General features: G+C 26.3%; 1 protein-coding gene across 1 annotated transcript in view; it reads left to right on the top strand.

The window, feature by feature from the left end:
* Nucleotides 1–25,132, top strand: part of LOC112602014 (thyrostimulin alpha-2 subunit) — a 44,990-nt gene extending 19,858 nt beyond the window's left edge. The window contains exons 2-4 of the mRNA XM_025349929.1: nt 8,887–9,033; nt 11,920–12,095; nt 24,687–25,132. Coding sequence (XP_025205714.1) covers nt 8,913–9,033; nt 11,920–12,095; nt 24,687–24,779 — 390 coding nt within the window. The 5' untranslated portion in view covers nt 8,887–8,912 and the 3' untranslated portion in view covers nt 24,780–25,132. The remainder of the gene's footprint in view (nt 1–8,886; nt 9,034–11,919; nt 12,096–24,686) is intronic.
* The last annotated feature ends 2,103 nt before the right edge of the window (nt 25,133–27,235 follow it).

Raw genomic sequence — 27,235 nt, 5'->3', positions numbered from 1 at the left:
CCTCCGATGTCGTTAACATCAACTTATTTCGTCTACAAATCGTCACGCATTAGTCGCGACATTGTTTATTACCACCATTCGAGCTCAAATGTTTTCATTTCGACGACAATTTTTGGTAAATGGAGTAGTTGTGTGATATAATAATAATAATAATAATGATAATAATAATAATACGCTACGCATTTAAGTATCATATGCACTAGTTTTCTGTTAGCACATAATTTTGAAAATCACGGACTACATACGGTAGGTAGGTAGGTAGGTAATAATAATAATAATAATGATAATAATAATAACATAATAATATTAATATGACAGTCGTAGATAATTCGTACAGCATTGACACAACGGAGTTCTTTAGTTCCTTCCCCTATCCTGCAGAAAAACGTCATTTTAAAAATATGTTTTCGAATAGCAGAAATTTAACAGTGGAAATATATGAAATAATTTTATATTTCATGGCAATTAAATAATTATTTTTGAAACGTTCAAGTAAACTTTGTAAAAAGAGTTTCTTAAAATAAAATATGGAATTTAAATAAATTTGGGTAATTATTTTCTATGTTAAAATATTTTATGGAATTACTTGGATTATTTTTTACTCTATTTAGAAGAAAAAAAATGTTTTAGTTGTCAATGCAGTGATAAAACTATTAGACTTGTAAGTACTTGCGTCTATGCAAATAGCTTCGACGTACTGATTTATTAACTGGTAAGGCGAACTTATATATTATGATTTTATCTTTTTTTTTTACAAAATAATAAATGTATATATATATACTTTTGTTTTTGAGTCTTAATAACAACTTCGACCTGTTTACATTTTAAATTATATTAGGGAACTATACCTGTGTCAACTTTCCAGATTAAATCAATCAAATATAATGTTTTATTTAGTGCTTTTTATATTTCTATACTTATAAGTCATATTGGTGATTTTTAATTCATTATTAATATTTATTTGTGTTTTGGTTTTTGTAGGAATTATTAAAATTCAAAAATGTTTAAATTGTTTTTTATGCAAATAATATAAAGATTTATTGCGTTTAATGTTTTCTTTTACTTAAACATTTTAAAAACAATTTTAAATTATGCATAAAATATTATGAAAACTTCGTTTTATATTTTTACAACTTAATTATTGAAATATTCTATTCTTTAAAATCCAACACAACATTTTTTTAGAAGACTAAACTGTAGGTTAGTTAATAAAATTTCAGAATTATTTAGTGACGTTAATATAGATTTTTTAGAAATTATAACTGTTAATTTGATTGATGTCAAAATAACAAAACGACTAGTCTTATTTTAATTATTTTGTTTCAAACTATTCTTAATTTGTTTATTACCTACAAAAGAGTAATTTAGTTTTGTGCCATTTTTTATATTTTTATTTTTTTTCTCATTTGTACTATAATAATATTTATACTATGAGGTTTTAAGAACAAAAAGAATATTCACATGTTTTTTTGATATAGAGTCGACATTTTTAATGTCTATTTATTAGTTTTTTGATAATTCTTAATATATGCTCTTATCATGTTTATAATGTAACAATAAAAATTATCCGTTCCTCAATAGTAATTTTTTAATTTTGAAATATTCAGATTGTTATTTAAATTTTCTATACAAAATAATTTCATCAAAACTATATTATACCCACATTGTTTTGTTTGTCTTATAATAGTGTTTAAAAATAAACATCATTATCAATGAGTGTTCAGCAAAACCAATTTTATGTAGCTATTTAAAGGAATCAGTTGACATATAATTATTTGTGTCTGCACGTTGTTTTTTTGATATTTAAATTTTAAACGAGTATAAAATCGATGTATGAAAAATATTTCAATATAAAAATTCTCATAATAATTGTTAAAATTTAATGTATTGTTAATATTGAATTGGAAACATGGATAATATTTTTGTTTGTAAGTTTATTAGTATAATCTCTATTTAATGAAGTTTTCTATACAAAGTGGTTCAAAAACGAGATATAATTATTGTACTTTATAAGATGGAAACAACACGTCATGTAGGAATATTTTCTTTTCTTTATGCTTAGTGTAAAAAATATGAAAATATGTATATTTAAAATTAAAATTTAGGTTTTTTGTTTAACAAAACCAAATCTTTAAGTACAGATTTAAATACTTTTGTTTTTTGATATATATTTTAGTTATATTTAAATTTTAAATGAATATATTTATGTATAATATGTTTATCATATAAGTATTTCATTTTTATTTATTAAATTTGAAAGTCTAGTTAACACCATTACATTTTTAAAGCCTTTACATTTTATAAACATGACTAAGTTTTAAAATTAAAATGAACACATTTTGTAACTTTAAAATGGGGTTTGTTTATTTGGAACGTTTTAAATAATTTGTGCACTTTAATATTTTCTTAATAATGTTAAATATAATAATAATAATATTAATTTATTTACTGCTTGGAAAATATGTTATGTCTGTTCAACGGAAAAATTAATCCTGAGGGCAATAATTTTTAGTTGAGATTATTACGTTATATATAGGTTAGGAATAATAATATTCAGTTTGTTCCGCAATAATATGAATAATAATTAATCATTGTTGTCTTATAGTTTTCAGTTTACATTTAATGGGTAGTTTTGTTCTAAAGACATGGTTTATTGTTCAGGATATTTTTGAAATCATTTTGAGGTCAAAACGAACGGTACTAGTTTATAAAAATTCGAATTATAAGTGTTTTACGTCATACAGAAATATATATGGTATTCACGTGGTCATTAATCATCGTGTTGTGAATTGTGTATTTCGCCTTCTATAAAATGTTTGTTCCATATGATTTTTAGTACAGCTATTTTGGTGAATAAATAAACACAAATAAAGAGATATGGTATTTTTCTTTATCATAATTTTTTTTTCATAGTATAGTAGCAGATAGCAGCTTATCACGTTCAAACATAATAAATTAATTTCGCAAAGTACATATTTTTTTGTTTTAAAATATTGTAGAAAATCCAATTGTTGAAATATTTTCCCGTTACATTATTATTGATATTTTAATGCAACGAAAAGACTCAAAACTCTCCGGATCGCTTTAGTTCTCTTTCCCTGTCAAACACGGAATTGAACGTTTATTCGATAAAATCGTCACCAGAATAATTGTTAATACGTTATCAGTAATAAATGACGGAAAATACTATTGAAATAAATATTATGATATTATTTATAATTACATGAAATAATATTATATTTTTATATTTTGTCTTTGTTTTTATCTCGGGAAAAGCTCTACACCTATCATATTTATAGTAGCATTTCAAAAATCTCACTCTCCCCACCATAAAAAAATAAATACTAGAGCTGGTTGTTTCGTCTACGAAGTAGATAATAGTGTTACGCAGTGTACCACTGTACCTATCTAGTGTACCTGCAGTTAAATTGTGTGTGCAATACATTATTGCAGTCTCGTATTGTAAGTTTATCAAAGCATCAAATTGTTTGCGTCTTATTAGTGGCAGCGATATCTTTTGCGTTCATAACAATAATATATAAATATCAAAATTTACACGTGCGGCGTAGGAATATATGGCATATGCTACCACGGTTCGGGGCCGATTCGTATTGTATTATAAGTAGATATGCTTCACGAACCTTCTCGAATTTTTTTTGGGAATTAAATATACGGAAATTTGAAACTCGACTTTGACATTGGTTTTTTTCTTTTTTTTCGGGTATTATCGTAGCCCGTGAAAGTCTCGCGTCCTGTCTGACTTCGGGTGTGGTCTTGTCGTTCGTCATCACTAAACGGCGGCAATACAATATCGCACTATTTTCACTGTGACACCGGTTTGATTTTTTGGATGAGACTGTGGCACAAAAACGGAAGAGTTCTTCCGTTTAAGCGTGGCTGCACTAACACAGTGTGATTGGATTACGCATTATTATTCGCGGCAAAGTAAACCATAAACGTAATTATTTCTAGCTTCCGCGCGCCCATACATGCGTGCACTCGGTTTTCATATCAACGGCGAAAAGCCATAACCATTTCAAAGATAATACTATTTTTTCGATGATATCGTGGATAGATGAAAAACAATTTTTAAAGATAAATCTGGTAAATCTATATCTTTGATGATTGTTAATCGTGCATAGCCATTTCAGTCGGTAATCGTTTGTTGTTGTTTTGGCATGTAAATATGATAAACAAGTATCATATAAATATTATTTATGTACACACAGATACATGCCGTAGATCGGACGATGAAACTGCGTTTAACAAATTTTTATATATGTTTTAAGACATTTAGAGAAGACACTTTTTTGATAGTATTTCCAATACGTCAATAATAATATTACATAATTAAATTAATACATTATTATTAGTTATTAATGTTTACCATGTATTTTAAAACATATTAATCATATGATATCTATTTGACATTTTTTAGGAACTCAATAGATGGTCATATGAATTTGGTTTTTATTTTAATAGCTGTTGATAGATTAAATCATATAAGAATGAGTTTCAAAAATTAAAAATAGAGTTCTGATTAATTTTGTGTTCAATTTTCTTCAAACCTCTATATAAATATTATTTATACTGTAACTTCAAAGTTTTCATATAACTCTCTAATGCACTCGACTATGAAGCGAATAAAACCGAAGGGACTCCTAAAGATATATTGCTTTAAATTATTAATTCCCGATGTTAAAATTATTTCTATAACGAAAGTGTATTAACCGACTAAAAACTGCGGAAGAGAACGACCATAATTTTCATATTTTACTATTATATGTATAACGCAGAAAAAAAATAAAAATAATGAGAAATAAATTTTAATTTTTGCATGTAGATAACCGTAGAGAAAAATCTTCATTATAAATGGAGAAAATACGTCTATAAAGATAATATGGTATGAAAAATCCATGACTCAGGACTTCTTAAACTTATATTTTTATATTAGGTTTTCAAGAAATAATCGAATTTTAATATTATAAATATGTTACTTATTTTTATTTCACGGTTATTTTATTATATTAACCAGCTGAATAAAATCTGGTTTAGATTATTTAAAACTATTAAAATCGTCACAGTGATTTTAATATGCATATTAAGATAATTTAATATTACAAAAATATTCGTTTATTATTTTTATTTTTATGTTGTGATTTCAATAGAAATAATCTGTTTCGGTAGTCAGTGATCACAATAGTAATCGGAATTTTCTTTAGTAAACAAATAATAATTTTACGACTTCCATAATTATTCATATTGTTATTGTACAAATGGTCAGTGAATCAGTCATTTCGTTCACCGAAATAGATGTTGTTCATCGATTAGCTATTATATTGAATATAATATTATTTCTATAATAATAGTGTTGTAATATGTATTTTGTTCGCATTTATTTAATACATTTATACAATGGTATCAGTGGCTGCTGGATTCAAAAATCATTGAACCTTTTTCACATTTTGTGGGTTGAATTTATTCGAATATTTTTATTAGTAGTACAATTTTTGGTCTATGTTAAATTATCTCATTCACTTCGGGGATAGGAAAAGAGGTAAATATCCCCAGAGGGTAATATACATGTTGCAGGTATATAAATTGCCCATTATATATTTATTTTTTTATCAAAAATATTTTTTTGACGACATATTTTTACCATCAATATTTTTCATAATTGTGTTATGTTCTTTTAGTGTAGTGTATGGTTTTCAACTTAATTTAAAACATGGAACACTTTTGGAATAGTGCAGCCACAACAGACCACTGATAATTTTAACCTCTTGCTTTCTATAATACATTGAAGAATAATATTATAGGTAATGCAATAAGCAATAATATACTAAATATTAAAAACTAACTTATTGATATCATACTCACTAATTATGTAAAAGGGTATTATAATTAGCGTGATTAATTATTACACTTTTTTCTTTATAAGTTTTAGAATCCTTGGAGTGATATTGATACTTAAAACTTAAATTTAGTGATGCCACAGACAAATCACTTATATATAAGTAAATAACTGATTACTCACGAATAACATTACATAGAGCGTAGTGAAATGTTACATGTACTTAAATTAAAAAATGTGTGCGTGAAAATTTCGATTAAAATTAATTGTATGGTTTATTTGATGACCGCATTTTTAAAAAGGTTATATACATTTCAATACCGTTCAAAATCTAATTTATATTATTAATATGATGTTGCCAATCACGAGAAGCTATAAATTGATAAAATTCTGTCGAACGCATTCTGTACAAAGTTTGATTTTGTAATACAAATAAAATTGAATAGTATGCACGAATAGAACGGCGAACGTACGTATGTTACCGTGCTATATAAGTTAAATAAAACGGTATTATAAAAATTTATTTTATTTTTTTTTCTCGCAGTCAATGCGATAAATTATAATGGTTTCGATAATAAAATATGAATGTCATAAATATATCCACATAATATTTGTAAAATGATTTGCGGAACAGTTTAAATTTTTAAAAAAATTGGTCAAAATCATGAAAATATCTAAATTATTGGAGTTAAAAATAAATACATTTTTTAAAATTCTTATATAATATCAGATTAATCATAAAATATCTATTAGTTATAGAAACTTAAAAATATAGAAAATAGAATTGAAGTTTTTTAACCATACACACACATATACGTATACACATGCATGCACTTACGCGCCTTGTTTCTTTTAACAGTTTATGTGGTTTACTGGTTTAGTATTTTGTAGTATATAATCGTTTATATTAGTTTTCATAGGATCCATTAAGAGAATTGGAGTTTGAGTACACAATTAAAACTTTTAACGTTAAAAGTATTAAAGTGCGATTTTATCGTAAAAAGAAATGTAATTTTAAGAACTAACGTTTTAATTTTCACCATGCAATTAATTTTTTATGTTTGAATAATTTATTGACCATGTATGGTACGTCGAAATAAAATTCGAGTATAGAGGGCAATTATTAATGAGTACATAGATTAATGATTATATAAATTATGTTTATATTATTATCGTCGAAATGCCTGCCTAAACCGAATTAATATAAATTTATCTGTTGTCCGATGGCCCGAACGTCGGTGTGGTCTACGTAAATTTTTGGTGGAATACCGGAGTCATGTTTTATTATGGACGGATTTTGTTTAGCTATGAATGATAACAAAAATTTAAAAAAAGAGTAACGAAAAATACGTTTTGTGCTCTTATCTCGTGTGACTTATCTCATGGTTACCATATTTGCAGCAAATATAGTTAGCATAATATTATTCAAAATTATCTATACCTAATCATTTCCTCGTGATTTTTGTTACATACAATTTATAGTTTGCACTCATTGTATATTTAAATAACTGACTTCAATATAATATAAATATATATATATATATATACGTATATGAAAATTAACGTCTACAAGGAAGTTTTATGACTCTAACGTGAACTCTACTGTGAATTGTATTTGACAGAATATAGAAAAATCAATTATGTGACAATGTTGATTGTTGATATAATAATATTGGTTTTCTAATGGAAAAAGCAGTATAATATCCAATAACTGAATTGTTGGAAAAATGAGTTCTTCATTATTTTTTGTTTCTCACCATTATGTAATCATTATTTTTTATCCAATTTTTTTTATTTATTAATGCCATAGGCATCCTTAATTATTTGAAATTTTTCGTTTTGTATTTAGTTTATTATTTTTGAAGCGATGACGTTTTTTTTTAATTTCATTTAGTATTAATGTGTATTGATAGAAAAATAAACTTTATAAAATGCAGTATCTTCATGAAAATAATTTTTATTATGATACATATTTATATGAATTTAAATTTAGTATAAGTGGTATTACACAACATTGAAAATTAAATTTAAACCTATTACCTACCTGGTTTTAAATATAATGCACCACCTATTGAAATATCATGCTAATAAACAAAATAAAATAATGTTAATTGCATTTGATATATCTATTTTAGTAAATTAAAATATTTAAAATATAAAACCTAAATAATAATTTTTTTTTTTAAATATTTAAATATTTCTGTCTTTTAAATGGACTTATATCATATAAAAATAATTTAAACTATTTATAAAAAAAATGCATATAACAATATCTCATTTACGAATAATAATACAAGTATTAGTGGAATGATTAGAATGATTAACACATAATTTTTATAATTTAGTAGTTAGTATCAAGGTATCTAATAAATCTTGATAAATGTTTTAACCAAGAATTTTGATATATGATGTGTATGCTTTGTATGACGACCATTCATAGATAAAAGATTAAGTGTACATACTGAAAATCTAATTTAGCTAAAATTAATAACTAATAAGTAAATATGCAACAGGTATGAATGAGTACATCAAGAAATTATTTTAGTAATACATTAAGCAGTCAGTATTTCCATACTGTGTTTTACTCTAGTATTTGGCGATATTTTGGTTGATATGACATTTTATAATGCATTTGCAAGGAAAAAAATACAGGACTACCTATGCAATTATAATGAATATGAAATAACCTCAATTTTTAAATTTAGGTATTTACTGCTTATTCCATTATAGGAGTGCAGAATAATAATACATACATATACGTAGTATATTTATGTGTAATAGAAGTTAAGTATGAGTATTGATTGTGTCCTTCATACATTGCACGTTATCGTGTCATTAAATCTGTTGAAATGTATTAAAATATATTTAAAAAAAAAATATTGTAAATACTAATGACATTATATAAATTGTTTTTAATAGTATATTAACATATTGTAGAACTCAAGAGAATAATTATAAAAACGACAACAGCAATGATAATAATAATAATAATAATAATAATAATAATTAGTAAAACAAATTTTGGTTTTTAGATCAAGTCTAAAGACTTACTTGAGCTATGGACGAATTCCGGTGGTGGAAAAATGCTGTAATGATCTTGATATTCTTTTTGGCGGTTCTGCCGTCTCCGTTGGCGACTGGTTCAAATACTTGGCAGAAACCAGGTTGCCATAAAGTAGGTGAGTACACGGCATATCAATAACAAGAACAATAATAATATAATAAATAGTTTTAAGACCACTGGTACCATATACACAATTCGTGCACAAATATTTGGGGGCTCATCATCTAAGATTTAAATTCTTGTCAGAAAAAATAATTTACTGTTCATTTTTCAATATCTATATATTTTATTTTTTGTGTTAAAATATTTAGAACAGTATTATATAGGATTCGGCAAAAAATCCTCCCGTATTTAAAGATTGCGCAGTGTGTGTTGGCGTAATGGTGTGGATCATTGAAGATTGCGCATTTTTTTTTGAAAATCTCTAACATGTAGTTCTTGTGAATTATCAATTTTTATGGGTGCATAATATGAAGATCTCTGTGCTGGATTCATCTTATACCCTTATCAGAAAGTCCCAGGGCAGCTGAATGTTTAACTTCTGAACGCCTTGGGAATTGCTGTATAGACGCTCTCACATGTGTCACATTTTTCGGTGTTGTTATGCTCAATGGTCGGTCAAACAGTTTTATTCTTCGGTGCAAAACACGTTGCTCTAAAGTTAGACACCTGAATGAGCATTGTTTTTCTATCCGTTCTATCCGGAACAAAATCATGGCGGTCAAGTTGGAACCGAATGCGAATGCTCGCTGAGTAGAAATTGCAGAACCACCATTACGAATATACTCCTCTACGATAAATGTGCGATATTCAATGATCCACACCATTACGCCTACTAAAAATGACATGTACGAGCTATCGATCGATATCTTCTCTATAGTTGTACAACCACTACAACTCACACAGCGCTATTACTGTGGACATTTTTCTATCATTCTATCAGTCCTTAAAAGTCCTCTGTCTTCCGTTTATTTGTTTATTTTAATTGTGACGATTAATCCGGTGACCTACTTGCCGATTGACGTCATAAATACCAGTCGTTTTTACAACATTTGTTCTTATTTATTTTTACTCTTTTGTATTTATAATACCATATTATATTTATATTTTTGTAAAGCTATATATTATACCGTTATATTCACTTTCTTATTCATTATAATAATATTAGTTTTCGAATTTATCATTTCTATTTATTTTATCAGTTTTATCCAAATGAGAAAACTCCATCACGTGCAATATAAGTTTTTTTGGCTAACGCATTTTTTAAAGTCATCGCCTAACATCTAGGACTAGTATAATTTGCACGTTGTACACGTAACTATAACAACGAGTGTCGACGACATCCCACGTCGTGTTTTTCTTGTGATGTAAATTTACTGACACAATTTATGACGCAGACCGAAACATGTGCATTTTTCTGTTATAATAATTCATATAATAAATAATATAAAAATTTCGTGTACACCCGTGTACTTAAAAAACGTTTACTACTGAAGGTTTTATTATTTTTAGATAATTAACCGAAAAATATTCATGTTTTATATTGTTCTGTGAGTCAATTATTAATGAAAATATCATGCGTAGGACTGATTATTTATATTAATATTAACTTAGTTTCAAATAGGTAGTGGTGGTGGTGGTTATCGATAACGATATACAATTATCTCTTAAAGCCGTTTCATTTTAAAAACGTTGACTATATTTTATTACGAATACGCTGTATTATAATAAATCGATTTTGTAAAAAACTATAATACAATTTATATTGAATTTTAATAGATATATAAATTAATAATTATCATATTTTTTCCATGTTATCAATACATAAACGAATCGAGAATTGTTAAAGTTTGTTTATCAAATTTCGTTTCATTTGTCAAATGGTAGTTATAAATTACGATGGTAATATTTTTAATTTTTTTTTTTCATAATCGCATATTTTTTAGATTGTATAAAAATAATAGTACCTATATAATACTATCAAATTTCATGTAAATAGTATACGGACCATAAATGTAATATGATATTATGATAATATTACTATCACCGAGTCGTTTGATAAATGATGACGTCTATCACATACAATAACAACATTACCATATTTATACAAATAAATAAATATATATATATATTTATATATATATGCCTATGTGTGTTTCTAAAATATATCGTAAGTTTATACAGACGCGCTACTTCCACCGTCGCCATTACAGACATCACGATCGTATCATCCGAAGTTTCGTGTAGTGAGTTTAAGATGTAATAATATAGTCTGAAAATTGAGTGAACTTTGCTGGTGGTGTTTGACTAATTAACACCCTAATATAATTATACACTTTATTAAAATTCACCAATATTAAATTGTTGTTAGGTGGGTGGCCAGAACAACCTTTAATCGAGGTTCCCCACTGGCATTTATACATCGGCCAAACTGTTGTTAAGTTAAATCCTCCATTCATAACTTATAGCTCACCGTTAGAATTCTTACGATCTCCCCTCCATATATTGAGAAGCACAGAAAATCAAATTTTGATTTTATGTACTTATACATATTATGTGGGTACAACGTGAGAGACCATTATATCGCAGTATCGCACGTACACATTGTTTGGTTAAAAAATTATAAGGCAACTAGAGAATAGATGTAAATAATTAAATATCTATGCTATTATGTTACTGTTTGTAGTTTATAAAACAAAAATTGTAAGGAAATAAAACCATTTGCTGTGTTTAGTCGAACGATGGAAAGAACGGTTTTATTTATATTATAAGTAAATTGGTAATAATATTTTATTATAGAAACACAAAACTCGATTTTTTTCAATACCATATACCTAATTCTGGACGGTCGATATTATGTCAAAGTTATCATTATATCCCCATACCACGCTAAACAATCTTGGCTAGTTTAACCACAAACAGTCGTCGTCCTTTATATTAAACATACATTAGTTAAACGTCATTGAATCCCTTTATTATTATTTATTGTAATTATTGATAGGTCACACGAGAAAGATCAGCATACCTAACTGCGTGGAATTTCCTATCACGACCAATGCATGTAGAGGATATTGCGAATCATGGGCGGTGCCGTCGCCAGCCGACACAGTGATGATCAACCCGCATCAGCGTATTACGTCCGTAGGCCAGTGCTGCAACATCATGGATACTGAGAACGTAAGTATTTAAAATTTTGATACTATAACTCATAAAAATAATAATTTACGAGCTGAATACTCATTTTCATCGTAAATGACGTGTGTAACGTTAAAGAGAACTCCGGCACAATTAATTTTATTTTACATAGGTTGATTCATCAAACACCTTTATACTCATTTTTTTTTTTTTGTATTTAGTAATGAATTAATTAAAATTCTGATTTTTGAAAGTTTCAAATATACCTTAATAACATATTTTAAAATAATTAAGATTTTGTATACTACTTAGCGAGTGTATTGTGTTGATATAAAGCTACATCCCCTTGTATTGTAAGTTATTTAGCTGATAATTTTTCTCAAAATTGTGTTGCGCCTGATTCAAAACACGAATAAGTAATTTTTCAATTAGATATTGAATATTTATGTTAAGGATAATAATCTTTAAAAATGGTTTTAAAAGAATATAAAATAACTCTATTTTCAGATGTAGTATTTATTACACTTGGCTTATTTTTATAAATTACAAAATTAATCAGTATTATAATTACTTCAATTTTGAAGTTCATCGTGTATCTTATACATATAGTCATGTATCTATTATTCTTAGTTATATAACTTAAAAATACTAGCTTTTATTTTAATTTAAACATTATATTAATACATTGTTTTAAAAAACTCGTTTTTTAACAATTTTAAGTAAAATACAGTGGAAATCAGAATTTGGAAAAATTCATCATAAAATGAAAATTGAGCATCTTAATAATTTGATATGCTCAATAATTAGTTCAACGAGAAATATTAACCAAAATAATTGTAAAATTTTTCAAATCGTTTTATGTTAGTAAGTATTGTTAATTTAAAAACAAGTTTAATATGCACGTTTCTAAATCGTTTATTTATTCTATATTAGGAGTTATTAATGTGAGCTGTGATTCCAGTGGTATCTACTTATATAAATATATTATAGACGCAAATAGTAAAGAAAAGATAATAACTAATAAGTATTCATAATATTAATGTATGACTGGTTAAAATCACACAGTACTAATTCATTTTAAGTAAAGGCTTTAAGGTTAAGTAATTATTGCAATAGATCAAGTGAACATAATATGATATTTATTTAATTTTATTAATTTATTTGTATTCCACATAGTTAAAAAAGATATACTTTTACTATTTTTAAACAAATATATTTTATAATATTATAATGTATGTTAAATGTATATTCGTCCTCTAAAATAAAATATTCTACACATTTTGTTTAATTTCGACTATTACTATTAATAGACTGAATAAAAAAGTTATGTTACATATTGTTGTATACGAATTAGACGTTAGCTTCTAAATTTTTATTTTATTTTAAATTATATTTAATACAATTTATGTACACGTTAAATAATACATAGTTCTTCTTGTTTTTATTTTGCATATTGAATAATTTACAAGTAAATTTATCACGAAGTTTTGGTTTTTCTTAAATTCGACTCACTTACATAAAAACAGACAAAGTGTACAATTGTCATGAAATTTAATGTTCATTTTGAAGTACCCAAACAAAAGATATAAACATTTTATAATATTTCTGAAATGCAAACTTAGTATGTCATCTCAATGGAAATCGAGTTAAATGATGTTTGATGTTTCATGAATATAAATGGGAAAAATATCTTTCATTGCTGGTGATATTGGCTTAAACATATATCTACATATAAATATGAACTTAAGTTAGAAGTATCTTATAAAAAACGATCGTTAGTACATGAAGGTATGTAAATAGTTTTATCGAATTAAATTGGAAACATACGTGTGTACTTATATAAGAAATCATAGCTGTTATATATTTTAAACTACTTTGAATTTAGACTCGGTAATACAGTTTAATTCAAACTACGATTTCTCTTTAGCAACCATATTTTTTATCTTAAATTCTGAAAATTTATATTTCTTATTTTATATTATTTACAGTATTTATACTGTATAATTATACACATCTGAAATAATTAAATTTATAAAATATTTTAAATAATTTGTTATTTTGTTACAAATTATTATAGTCACTAAAGTTATTTTATTTTTCATGCAAAAATATTGTTTTATACAATTTAATTCTTATCTATCTAATACTTGAAATGTAAACGACACTAAAATTGGCTAGTTTTTGTAGTATTATGCTAATTAAATTTTAATTAAAAAGTATCATGTAAATACATTTAATTTTTTTTTTATACTAAACGTGGGAGTAAAAATATATTACTGAATATTTAATAGAATACGTGTGCTAAAAGACATAAAAACGTTGATAAGCGATTTAGCTATTTCCTCAAACCCAGTAATAAAATATTAACCGTATACGCAATATTATATCAAACGATTTCCATTACATTATGAATGAAGTGTAAAAATTAATTCAATCAAATGAAAAACTTTTATTCGTTCATTTTGGATGACTCATAAAAAATATTTTCATCTCTACTTTTTATTCACAAAGAAATATATCTTTTCTAAAATGAAAGTTACTATTTCAAAACTTTCCCTTTGTAGGTAATGTTTAATATTCTTTCAACGAATAGACATTTTTACTAAAATATCGAACTATTTGGTTGTGTTTTAAAATATTACTAAGCCAATAAAGTTGAAATGTTACCATTTATATTTGATTAGTTATTGTGATAAAGGACAATGAAAATATGATGATCTTTTTATAATTTTTGTGGTTAGCTACAAATTTTAATGAACGATAATATTCTTTAAGACTTTGGGTATAGAAAAACTTTTATAATAATATTATAGTAAACCTAGGTTTGTTCAGAAACATTTGAATATGAGTTATCTTAGACGATGATTATAAATTGACGTAATATTTAAACACGGCGAAATGTATAGGCAATATAGATACGAATTTATTTTATTGAATTGTGCAATTATTTAGCTGTAAATTATTTTATTGTTTTAACGCATAAATTCCACTTTAGTTTTAAATCTTATGAACATACTACAATTAATTGTCATAATATAATCATTAATTACGCGTTATATTACAATATTTTTATTATCTCGATCGAGTTATGACCAATATTTATATACAAAAACTTCTGCATCACAACTAGAGTAGTGATATTTGTGATACGCAGTGAGAAAAAAATTCGCGTTATTTCAAAGAACTTTGAAATAAAAAATATGAAAAAAACAATAGGGAGAAGACGAGCGAATGGAAACAATCGCCGCAAAAAGAGAACGCCGACGGCAAAGAAGACGAGCGTTTTACGTCGTGACTTAAAAGTGTTATTGTTCCGCCGACAGACATAACTCGTTTACAACGTTGACTCCCGAAAGACATAAAATTCATGTGCAGATAATAATATACCTTTCATTCTATGTAATGCACCTGTCATTTTTTTTTTTTTGTATACAGAGCAATCGAAAATCCTCTATCATTTTTATGACTTTCTAAATGTATCGATAACGCGAATTTTTTAACCGGTCTGTACGCGCTGCCACGATAGACTATCGGCAGCGTCTGTAGTTCGTTGCTTTAGATCTAGTTGAAAGCTTGGATGTCAAATACAAAATAATAGATACTTCCGTGGTCACCGGAGCGTCGTCGTCGAGGGTACGCCGGGAGTATGCGAAGAGAGAGTGAAAGAGTGAGAGAGAGTGAGAGAGAGAGGGAGAGAATAAGCTTGAAACGATTCGCGTGGGTGATTTCCCGAGAGCTGATTGTTTAAACAATATTTTACGAACCGACATACACACACGTATATTACTATAATACACTTTGAAGACCGCCGTTACGTAGCAATAATAATCGTTTATGGATTCGGTTCAGAGTTTTTTACTGTAAGTCCCAAAACACTACCATGAATATACATTCTTTTATCCGAATAATTTCTTGTACGCTCTTTACTGTAGCCGCCTTACTGGAAGATCGTAGAGATTTAATTAATGATAGCTGCGAGCTACGCGATTCAATTACATGCTGGTGATGGACACCTCGCTAAGAGATTAATAATGATTGGTTGCTTATAAAACGTGTCTCATAAAAAAAAAAAAATAAAAAATAAATTAATAAATAATACAACGCTAAGAAGGGTAAATAAAAAAACAAAAAACAATGGCAAACGATGTTGGCATCGTATTACGTAATAAATTAAAAACCGGCACATTGGCTACGGGAATGCGAATTACAATAATATTGTGTCAGTCTTGTAATAGTTTTTCGGTTCGTCATCTCACCGCTGACAAGCCTATAACTTAATATACTATTTGAATGTCTTGATTCGAGATTAGCGTACTTTTATTTAGGATTTATGTGTATATGTTTTTGATTAAGTCGGATAAAAATAATTTTATTATGATATAAATAAAACTTGCAAAAATTTTGCAATATATTGATCCGATTAAAATATTCTGATAACGAGTGAAACAAGACAGTTCATTTAAGTGTTTTTTAAATGATCAAGAGTATATATTTAAAAACTGATTGAGTTTTAATAATTTTACTTTATTATTAATAATAATAATAAAAAAAAAATTATTAATCATTCAAACATGACTTTATCAAGTTTAAAGACATATTGCGAAATACGTATACTATACACGTGTTTCTGATAAAATTCTGAGTTACAAAAATAAAATGACCAAATATTAGTATTTGAAGTATTTTAAAATTTTTGTTTAGAAACGATTTTAATTTATACTTCATACTACCAAAATATTAAAAACATATTTAATTTTAACAATCAGACAGTCGGTCAAGATTTTATTAAAACCAAAGTTTCATTCATATTTACATTTTATTGAAAAATCTATAGTGACGTTTTCTTGAATAATATTTGAACAAGAATGAAATGAAGGCGCTTTATTTATGTTTCCACTGAGTAAATTGAAATAAATAATAAAGTATCTAGTTATTTGATATTTATTTTATTGATTTAGGAAAGCAATATGAATCCGTGAATACACATATGGGATAGGTATTTAAAATATCCTAATTATTCTTTTACGTTATATATATATGAAATTGCATGTACTTATATAAGATCACGTCATCACGTAATACGTAAATCGATAAATTGTCAATATTATAATAAATAATATTTACCTATTATGCATGCGTTCAATAATACGCAAAGACCATACAAATAAATCAAGCTTTTTAATTTACTTTTGAAAATATAATATACGTATAATAAAAACTGCAGTACTTATTGGTTTTATCGGTTATCTTCCCGTAATTCATCAGTATTAGATTTCGATAAAGGACTGATCGTATATACTTATATACCATTATAATTCAAATCATTGAATCGAATATTATATTAATATAAAAAAAAAAAAAAAAAAAAAAAATGAAAATGCAACATTTAAATAATTTAAAATATTGAGTTTTTATTATAATTAATCATATATATTATTTATATATACCATGAAAACAAAATAAATAAAAATAAAATAAAATTTATCATTTCAGTACATTTGAGTGTTTGATAAGTGTTTAATCTTCGTGTATGAATCTATAAATAAGTGGTTAAATTAATGTTTTTTTTTTCAAACGTAATTTAAACACAAAAACATTATTTACTACAAATATAACAAGTATGACGTTTGTTATAATGACGTCATGACTGCGTGTAACGTGTATGTGAGATGTCAAACATTTATTGAGTTATATCTCACGTGAAAATATTTTGCCACAAAATATAATATAATTTGTATGCATGCGTGTGTGTGTGTGTGTGTGTTTATTGTATAGTTCACATTAATCATGTAAAGCGTTTTTGATAGACGTGTTAATGTTATGGTACATCAGTAATAGGTATATTATTATCATCACATTATTAAAATGTATACATTTTTTCTTCTCCATTATTATATCCGTTGCACGCGTCAAACACACTTTTAGCCCCGAGTAAATCAAGACACGTGCACTGGCTATATCTCGTTATCGGCCGACTTCATCTCTCACTACCCCACGGTAATGTACCCACCTAGTTGTCGTGGGAAGGACGACTTCCCAGGATTATTCGTTCGTTACGAATACGTACAATACTATTATGATACCATACAAACTACACTAAATATAACGCATTGAAATGCTGTATTATATAATATCATAATAATTAATAATCATTTTGAATACAAATACTTATTATACCATACACTGCAGATCATAGCCCTTGTATACTATAATTTTCCATTATTACCTCGGTAAATCTGTTTATAATACCCATGAAATAGTTAATACTAAGAGAATAAGATTGAGCCAAGTTTGTGGTTTCATTTTTTATCGTTAAAATATGATCTCGTTTCGTTTAAGTTTATTAGTGAGTTAACCTACTTTACTTCATCTCAACCGTTTTATTGAATTTTGTATTATTGGACATGTATTAGTGTGTATAGGTACGTTCTTCAATAATATATACATTCTATTTACTACTTAAATCAATTTTTAATTAAACGATACTTGTTCGGCTACTCATATGGCAACAAAAAAATAAAACCAGCTGATTTGAATTTATTTTAACTCTAGGATAAATATTTGTATTTATTTATTTTCATACTTAATTGGTCTTTTGCAATTCACATAGAAAATGTAGTGTCAAACAATTGATTAGTATTTTTTAACTGCCTGAATACGCAAAACTGTATGATGTTAAAATAAATCATTGAACATTATTGTGACTTTATTTTCCTACAATTTTATCTTAATCTGTTATTAACGCACAACAAAATTCTAAGACGTAAATAGATAATTTATATATATATATATCGATGTAAATAAATATCTAACTTTGGATGCGACTTCAATCAATCTTTGGTATTTGATATATATTTTTATAAGTCCAACACTGTTTCTCTGAATTGCCTCTTTTGGACATTTAGGTTAGAAAAACATATCAATGGTCATTGTGCGTATTGATTTCGTATTTTTATTTGAAAAGCGACGTCACACGTTACTGTCGAAGCGAAAAATTCTGCTGCAATATAATATAGTGAGGAGGTAGCGCCCATTCACAAATTATTTTCAAGTATAAACCTACCTATATATAGTATATTAAACTATATCCGGCACGTGTTGATATATACGTGTGTACCAATCATATCATTATAATGTCTTTTGTAAGTGTTACATATCGTCTAAAAACAAATAATACAATAAATCTATAGATAAATTGACATTAATATAATGATACGTGATATATATACGACTTTAATTTTAAGTATACTGTATACCATAAATACTTTTTTTATTCAAAATCATTATTAATGAGACTTGTATTTTTAAAGCAATGATAAAACATCTACATTAAAGTTCAAACGAGTAGAAGTTTACAATGATTTTCAAAATAATCATTTGTTTTATAATAACAGTACAAAAGTAAACATTTTTTGAAAAAATAAAAGAAGGGTTTGTATCGCCAGCACATAATAATAATAATGTTAACAAATGTATAACATAACAATATATTTGTTAAGTACGTTTAAACAATTTAAAGATCATCAAAACGATTTTTATTGTTCATGGTGTTTCTCTGTTTACGGAATTTCACTCGACATCAATCACACTTTCTAGATAACATTACATTATTATAATAATAATAAGTTTTACCTTACTGCCCTATTAACATAATAATACAATGGATGGTTTTTATGGTATTTATACAGAAAAACATAACTAACTTAATAATGTACTAACCGAGTATTTTCGTATTGTCGATTAAACTAATTTTGAGAGAATAGACTCAAATCAGTAAATAGATATACTTTAGAGCTTATCGATGAAGGTTATGATTTGAGAATACGTTTCCTTGAACGGAGATTTGAATTTTGATGTAATAGTATTAATAGGCAAGAAATATATTATTATAAGATAGAATATATTTGTCCACGAGTAAGACAAATGAAATATTGTCAAAACGTGAATTCCCAATTTAAAATACGAAATTTCTTAGATTTTGAAATATCATGTGTTATATTATATTAGAATTATTATTTAAACGGCTAATTTTTGTTATAAATAAACCATCGTTTTCCTTGTGATAGTTTATTATAAATATATACGAATAACTGTATTAAAAAATTGGTATATAATGTATAAATATACTGCAAATCGCTGTAAAAATTATGAATTCAATACTCGGGTCCAAAGAGAAAACGTGAAAAGTGGAATAAAATATTTATTTTTTTTTTAGATGATTGTAATTTTAATTACACAAAACAAAATTAATTATAACAAGACGTTATAATATAGCGCAACCTCTGATATATCTTTTATTGCACGGTTAGTAACAAAATGATTAATAGTGTCACATAGGAATATATATAAACATAAAGGCATACATAATATTATGTTTATAGTTAAGCACGCTGTACAAGTATGTAATATTAAAGTGATGTTAAATTTCAAATATTATTAAATGTATTTTAGAGAAAATCCTAAGAGGATATTTATATAAGTTTAATAGGTAATTTTAAATAAAATCTAAAAATAAACAATTTTTTTTTTATTTAGAACATAAAAGATTTTTTGAATTTTAAAACTTACCTTTTACGATGGCATACGCTTTGATGTAATTTTTTTATATACTTATACAGTTTAAGTATTATAAAAAAATTGTTATTTTCAGTAATAAATGTTAAATTATTAATATCACAATATTATGCAATATCAGACAATTTTTTACAAAATTTCGAGTTATGAAGATAAATACTTGAGACGTTATTAAATAAATAATAAAAAAAAGATTATAACTATTGTAATCAAACATCTACCATTATATGTAGAAGTACGATTAATGAAATAGTATGTGACGTATACTGCACAAACTAGCTGTTATATTATTTGACTCGAATGGGAAAACAGCTAAGAAACGACTTAGCGATAGGGTTGAAAGAAGATATATTTACTCAAAACGCATGCCTTCTAAAACATTTAATACGAATTTTGCGTGCGGCCTTTTATTACATCGTGTTCGTAATTGATACTTTAAGTGCCACGAACTCGTAACCTATGTTTAAATTGCGCTTAAAATACTCGCATAACTCAACTGAAAAATATTTGTTTGTATTATTGTTTTTTATACGATTGGATGACATTCGTATGCGTCGAAAATTCTACAGATTAAAATATAAGTAACAGATAAAAACCAATAAATATTATGGTTTTTAAAAGACACAGTTATCGCTTTTGATAGATTGACTACAAAAAATGTTTAAAAAATATTTTAAAATCTGTTAAATTAATCACAATGTTTTTGCATTAGTAGTAGAGAACGTCTAGTAGATGTTATATCACGATTTTAGTTTGTTATACCCTATGTCATAAAATCTGAGTGATTTAAGGATAAATCATCAAGTGTGTTCAATCCTATTTTTATAAACGCGCAGTTGAATAATTTAAAAAATATTCGTTTGAATTTTGATTTTGCTACGTTATAATTTTTATAAAAATGTTCATTTAATAGTTTATAATAAAAAACAGGAAAAAGAAGAGAGTTTTAATTTAAAAACAGAAGTTTTTACATTTCTTAAGTATTAAAAAATCTGAAGAATTTGACGATATGATTTTAAAGTATATTAAAAAAAAAAAAAAAAAAAAAAAATAATAAAAATGTTGACTAATTGTTACATTGAAGAAATAAAGAGGCGAGCATGCATGTGTAGTGAATCGTTCTGTATGTATAATTTATACTATATTGTCGTAAAATTATTGAATAAAAATTGAGTTACAATAAGACAACGGACATGCGTTTCGTCAAAACCATTGAAATGGCATTTGATGAGGATCAAGACGACCACCTATTGCTCCTTTAACTTATCTAATTATTAGTACTTGAATGTTGTTATTATATATCTATGCATTACAAGTAGATTTAGTTTTAAAAAATTCAATCGAAAGTAGATATATTAAAAAGTTTGTACTTAAAGTAATGTATTTCTAAGAAATTTACCCTGTGTATTTGGTATGCAATACCATTGTTATATCATTATAAATTTGCATCGATATATTTTGTTGACTCTAATTGGTTGATATTAAACATTTGTAAAACCACTATCTCCAGGTTTACATTAAAAAAAAGTACAAAATATTGTTATGTTTTTGTTCATATGATTATAGCGTGTATGACAATAAAACTTCTATTACTATTATTACACTGTTAATTATATTTTGTATGGTATCAGTTGTCTTTTCTTATAAAATATGATAAATACTTTTACATTTTTCATGGTCATCAAATTTATGTTAAAATATGGTGATTTTTAATGCAAGATCTATAAACACCATTTATCGTTTTATTTATGATAAGACATAGAATATTTTAGTCAATAATTTATTAATTTTAATCGAGAAAGATGTTGCAGAAAAATAACCTAAATGGAAATTTGTGGATAATTATATCTACTAAAGGAGACGATACCTGATTTATGTAGATCTACACAAACTATCGTTAATTTTTCTTATATTTAAAATTTCTTCAAAGAGCCCTCGAAAACGATGTATTCAGATTATCGGATGTTATAGTATAAAATTATTCTTTTAGATTAATATAAGATATTTTTAAATGTAAGAAATAGATTATTTTTATGATATTTACTATGATTAAAAGGTACGTGGGCTACTTGAAAATACTACCAAATGCTTTTTGTTTTACTATTTGGAAGTGTTCGCTAGATGAGATCTTACTGTATATCACGAAATATATTGTTTTAAAAATATAATAGTTTTCGAAATCATAAAAGAGTGTTGCAGTATCGTTGAAAAAGTTATGAATTCAGCGATTATACATTTGTGTGTTAGGCGTACACTGCATCATATCAACAGTTCAGCACTGTCATATTGTCATATTAGTCGAAGGGAGGAGAGTAATAATAATATTTTATTTTAAGTAGCATCACATTAATATATCAATTGCGTTTAGAAGTGTTAAATTACCGTTTATACACTGTACCTTGTTGATATTCAATTACTGATCTGTTGCAGGTATAATTATAATATACCATACGTGCCTATAATATACCATAATAATATTATATTATCGATCAGTAGTAGAGGTAACTTATTTTGTACACGTACATAATGCGCTTAACAACATATTTAACTATATTTTTAGCTCGTTAATCATATAAATTGATTTTTGTTGTTTTATTGCCGTGCTTACTGTTTATAATATTAGGCGTATTGTACTATTGTACCATAAATTGTAGTTAGGCATGTCGAAGTTTGATGAAATCTATTAGTTGTGATTCATAATAATTCTGTGTAATGGACTAAGTATGCTATGGATGTACACGTAGGAATTAGGAATATATAATAATATAACTAATATATATATATATTCAAGACAACTGAATTTTTGCGTTTTCGATAGGAAAATAATTTTTATACTTGTCGTATCGTTTAAAGTTTTTTTAAAATTATTTTATTAAATTTTCCATATTTTGAATTTTGTTTTCGATTATAATGTTGATTAAGTTTAATTTTTTTACGATATAACATTCTATTTTATAGGTATTTGAGGTTTGGACGAGTTTAATGTATAGAAAATTAAATTCATAAGGTGATCTTTGAAATATGACTCTTTTTAAGTACGATTTGAATATTTATATTTATAATATAAGTTGTTGTAAATAATGCCATGTCGCGATCACTATAGTTAACATTTTTGCTGTCGATAAAACATAATTTTATATACACGTGTATGCTACATAGACTTCGAGCAAAAACGAAAATTCAACGAATAAGAATACTTCAATAATGTAATAACCACTAAGAACCGTTATTAATTCATATGACATTTTGTTTTAGTTGTTCTGTATTTAACCTGGATTCATGAAAACAGCTGATATTATTTAAAGAGGAAATAAAGGATTATACAAAAACATTTAAATCGTACTCCTTCTTGGTCCTCGGTGTATCTTCAGATGCACCACTGTTTTCAGCGCATGCATTATAAGTTATAATAAAATTCGCTGTTCATAAACCTATGCTTATGCAAAAATTATTAAATTATTTGTTTTTAAGACAAAAAATCCTAATGGCGATTTAGGTATCGTGGTTACCTGAGTGGTACCGTCTATATAATTAATCAACATAATATTGCATTAAAGCGGATTATAAAGCGTTTTTAGTAAAGTATACAGAGCTAAGTGGAGCAAATTGAATTTCAATCACTGAAGTTTGTCTTAGGACTAATTCCGTTAGAAAGCGTTGTTGACATAATAGTTTGCCAAGCATTAATATTATACACGTATAATCTAGTTAAGTGAATTCATATTTATGTACATGCTATAAGAGTTCAATATGATGATGTTAGTATTAATAATATTTTATCGTAATAATGACAAATTGAATAATAATTGTTACTAACGAGCAACGTTAACTTTACTATGTTCGAAAAAATGTATAAAACTTAATCTACTTGTAGGAAGTATTAAACAGTTTTAGTCGTACTAAATACCATTATGATACATACATTATGAAATTTATAAATATCGTGTGATCATAAAATTATCATTCCGTCAATTTTTGTTGTTGACGAATTAAGTAATTTGTTCCAGGTTAACAGCTAATCGATGATGTGTTAATAGCAACCAATTATTTTGATTACAGGTCGAAGTAAACGTCCGTTGTTTGGAGGGCGTGAGAAAACTGGTGTTCAAATCAGCGTTGAGTTGTTCGTGTTACCATTGCAAGAAGGAGTGAATTTTATTTTCTTGCTGGACATTTCATCCCATCATGGAGATAAAATATTTTTGATTAGAATTTTTAAACATCAATAAACACTATTATTACTACTACACGAGTGAACTATAGTACATATTATAATTATATTACTCTATAGTTACCTCAATCGTAATTTATAATTTATGAATGATTAATACCATTAATACTGTACCTAATAACATAATAATAATTATACTTAGTTTGTGCAGTTTGGCACTCAATATCTAGTCTGAATATTATATAATAGCATTTTAGTTGCATGCACATTATATTGACTTGGATAAATAGTTGTACTTCCTATTATTACGATTCGTGATATTATTATAATTAGACGATCGATTGATAATGATTTTTTTTTTTTTGTTTAATAAAACTAAAAAAATAAACTATTATATTGTGTAAATAATTGTTTCCACACGTTTTTTCCCGTTCCGTTCAACTAGGCTGCGGCTCGTGAGACTTGTTAAAGTGTACACCATTGTCATGCTGTAATTCATCATAGCGTAAAAAAAAAATACTTAGTAACTTTATTTTTGATTTAGTGCAATAGTTTCACAGCTGTAGAGATCGAATAGGATTGGAAATTCAATGTGGGTGTCGGATTCTCATTACATGACGGTAGCCCTAGCTGATACCTGTATTAGTTTTGCGTTTCAGCCACGAATTGTTCTTGATGACGTTTTTATTACATCTGCACCAGTTGATGCAATCTACAAAAACTTTTTAATTAGTTTAAAAACTGCAATTGAATCATTTAAATAGGAATTAGCGTTTCCTATACATGAAATACGAATGCCTTTATGTCCATACGTTGGTCGAACGATCAACTATTTTTGGCAATAAGCTTGAAGTTGTCCACAATTGTACGTCAGTAATTCTTTAGTATAATATATATATCTCAAGTTTCAATCATCAAGCTGAAAAACCAAAGTAGTTTCAGGTAAAAGCATATTATTAATAATCTCAAACCAGGATGTAATAAATAAAATAAACGAAGAACCGATAAAGAGCTTAATATATACCTTTTCTTAAGTAAAATTTACTAACTTGACAATTATTATTGGTAAGTATGATTTAAAAGATTTTGAATAAAATGAGCCAAATTTTTTATTATATATTATTTTATTAGTTATTCAAATTAATTTACAGTTATACGAATAAATTATTTTGTAAAAGCTCTAATTAAAAAAAAAAAAAAAAACCATATCAATTAATTTTGTTGATTTTTATGCGAATACAGTGACATTGAAATGTATGACAGCTTACATTTTAGCGATTATTTGTAGTGGTTTAAATTTATGTCTGCACAGCAAACAATTTTAAAATTCATATTTCACAATGTTATCGATTTTATATTGTTAAACATGGATAACAAATTGTATTTGTTGGGGATATTCTTATCGACTGCAGGTTGATAGTTCATTTTTAATAAATATGAATATGTTTATAAATTTTGAGATTTTAAATACATATATATTTGAGCTCTAGTTATAAAAATGTATTTGAAATAAAATATTTCATATGTCACATATGGTAAAATTAGTGTTTTGAATTATTACTGTAATGAATAGGACTGCGTGGGAGTCGATAGAGGTTTTGATGGTTTTGAAATAAAAATACTCTACTTGGATGCAGTTCGAGAGAAAAATTCATAAATACGAACAGTAGGGTTATTGCTACGACAACAAATGAAAACATCACGTCGAGTCAGTGCAAAACAGTGTAGGGTTTCCAAATCGGATTTCAAAATCAAGGTCTATTATGTATGTTGAAATACGGTGGCGAATATATTCCATTGAATCGATATTATAGCCGTTGGGTAGACAATTTGCAGAAAAATATGTTTTTCACCGAATTCAGCGGTTTACTTACATGTACGATGTATTGATGGATAATATGACGTAACGTACACAGAAAAATACATTTTTATAATATTATGTACTGATTCAAATCCTTTACAAATCGAGTTTTAGAAATTGAGTTTTTTTTTAATATGACATTCCCGCAATGCGCGTTAAATAACCGGCTGTAGGTTGTATTCGTTTTCAATGATATAGCATGTATTGAAAAATCTAATTACTTACAAGCAGATCGATTTCAACTGAATAAAAATGATTTACTTCCTAGTAGCAGTGTTTGAAAATATTCCGCATAATACGTATACGATATATAACATAACTGTATCTCTACAGATAATGGGATTACACGAAGATGGTTATGATATTTTTCAGTTCGGTTAAATTCAGTTAACCATATTTTTGGATTGATTATACAGTTCAACTGGCATTTTTAATATATCGATTAAGCTTGCGAATAAGTAATAATTTAACTTAAATTAATTTAATTTTAAATTATCCTTATCGAGTTAGTTTTTTTTCCACATAAAATAACGAATATTCGATTTTACACTTTTAAAATATAGAGCGTATGAATGT

This window comes from Melanaphis sacchari, unplaced genomic scaffold (assembly GCF_002803265.2).
Source record: "Melanaphis sacchari strain LSU unplaced genomic scaffold, SCAv2.0 Contig80_pilon_pilon, whole genome shotgun sequence".
Lineage (NCBI taxonomy): Eukaryota > Metazoa > Arthropoda > Insecta > Hemiptera > Aphididae > Melanaphis > Melanaphis sacchari.
Note: the sequence above shows the minus strand (reverse complement) of the source record. Positions and strands in the feature narration are given on the sequence as shown.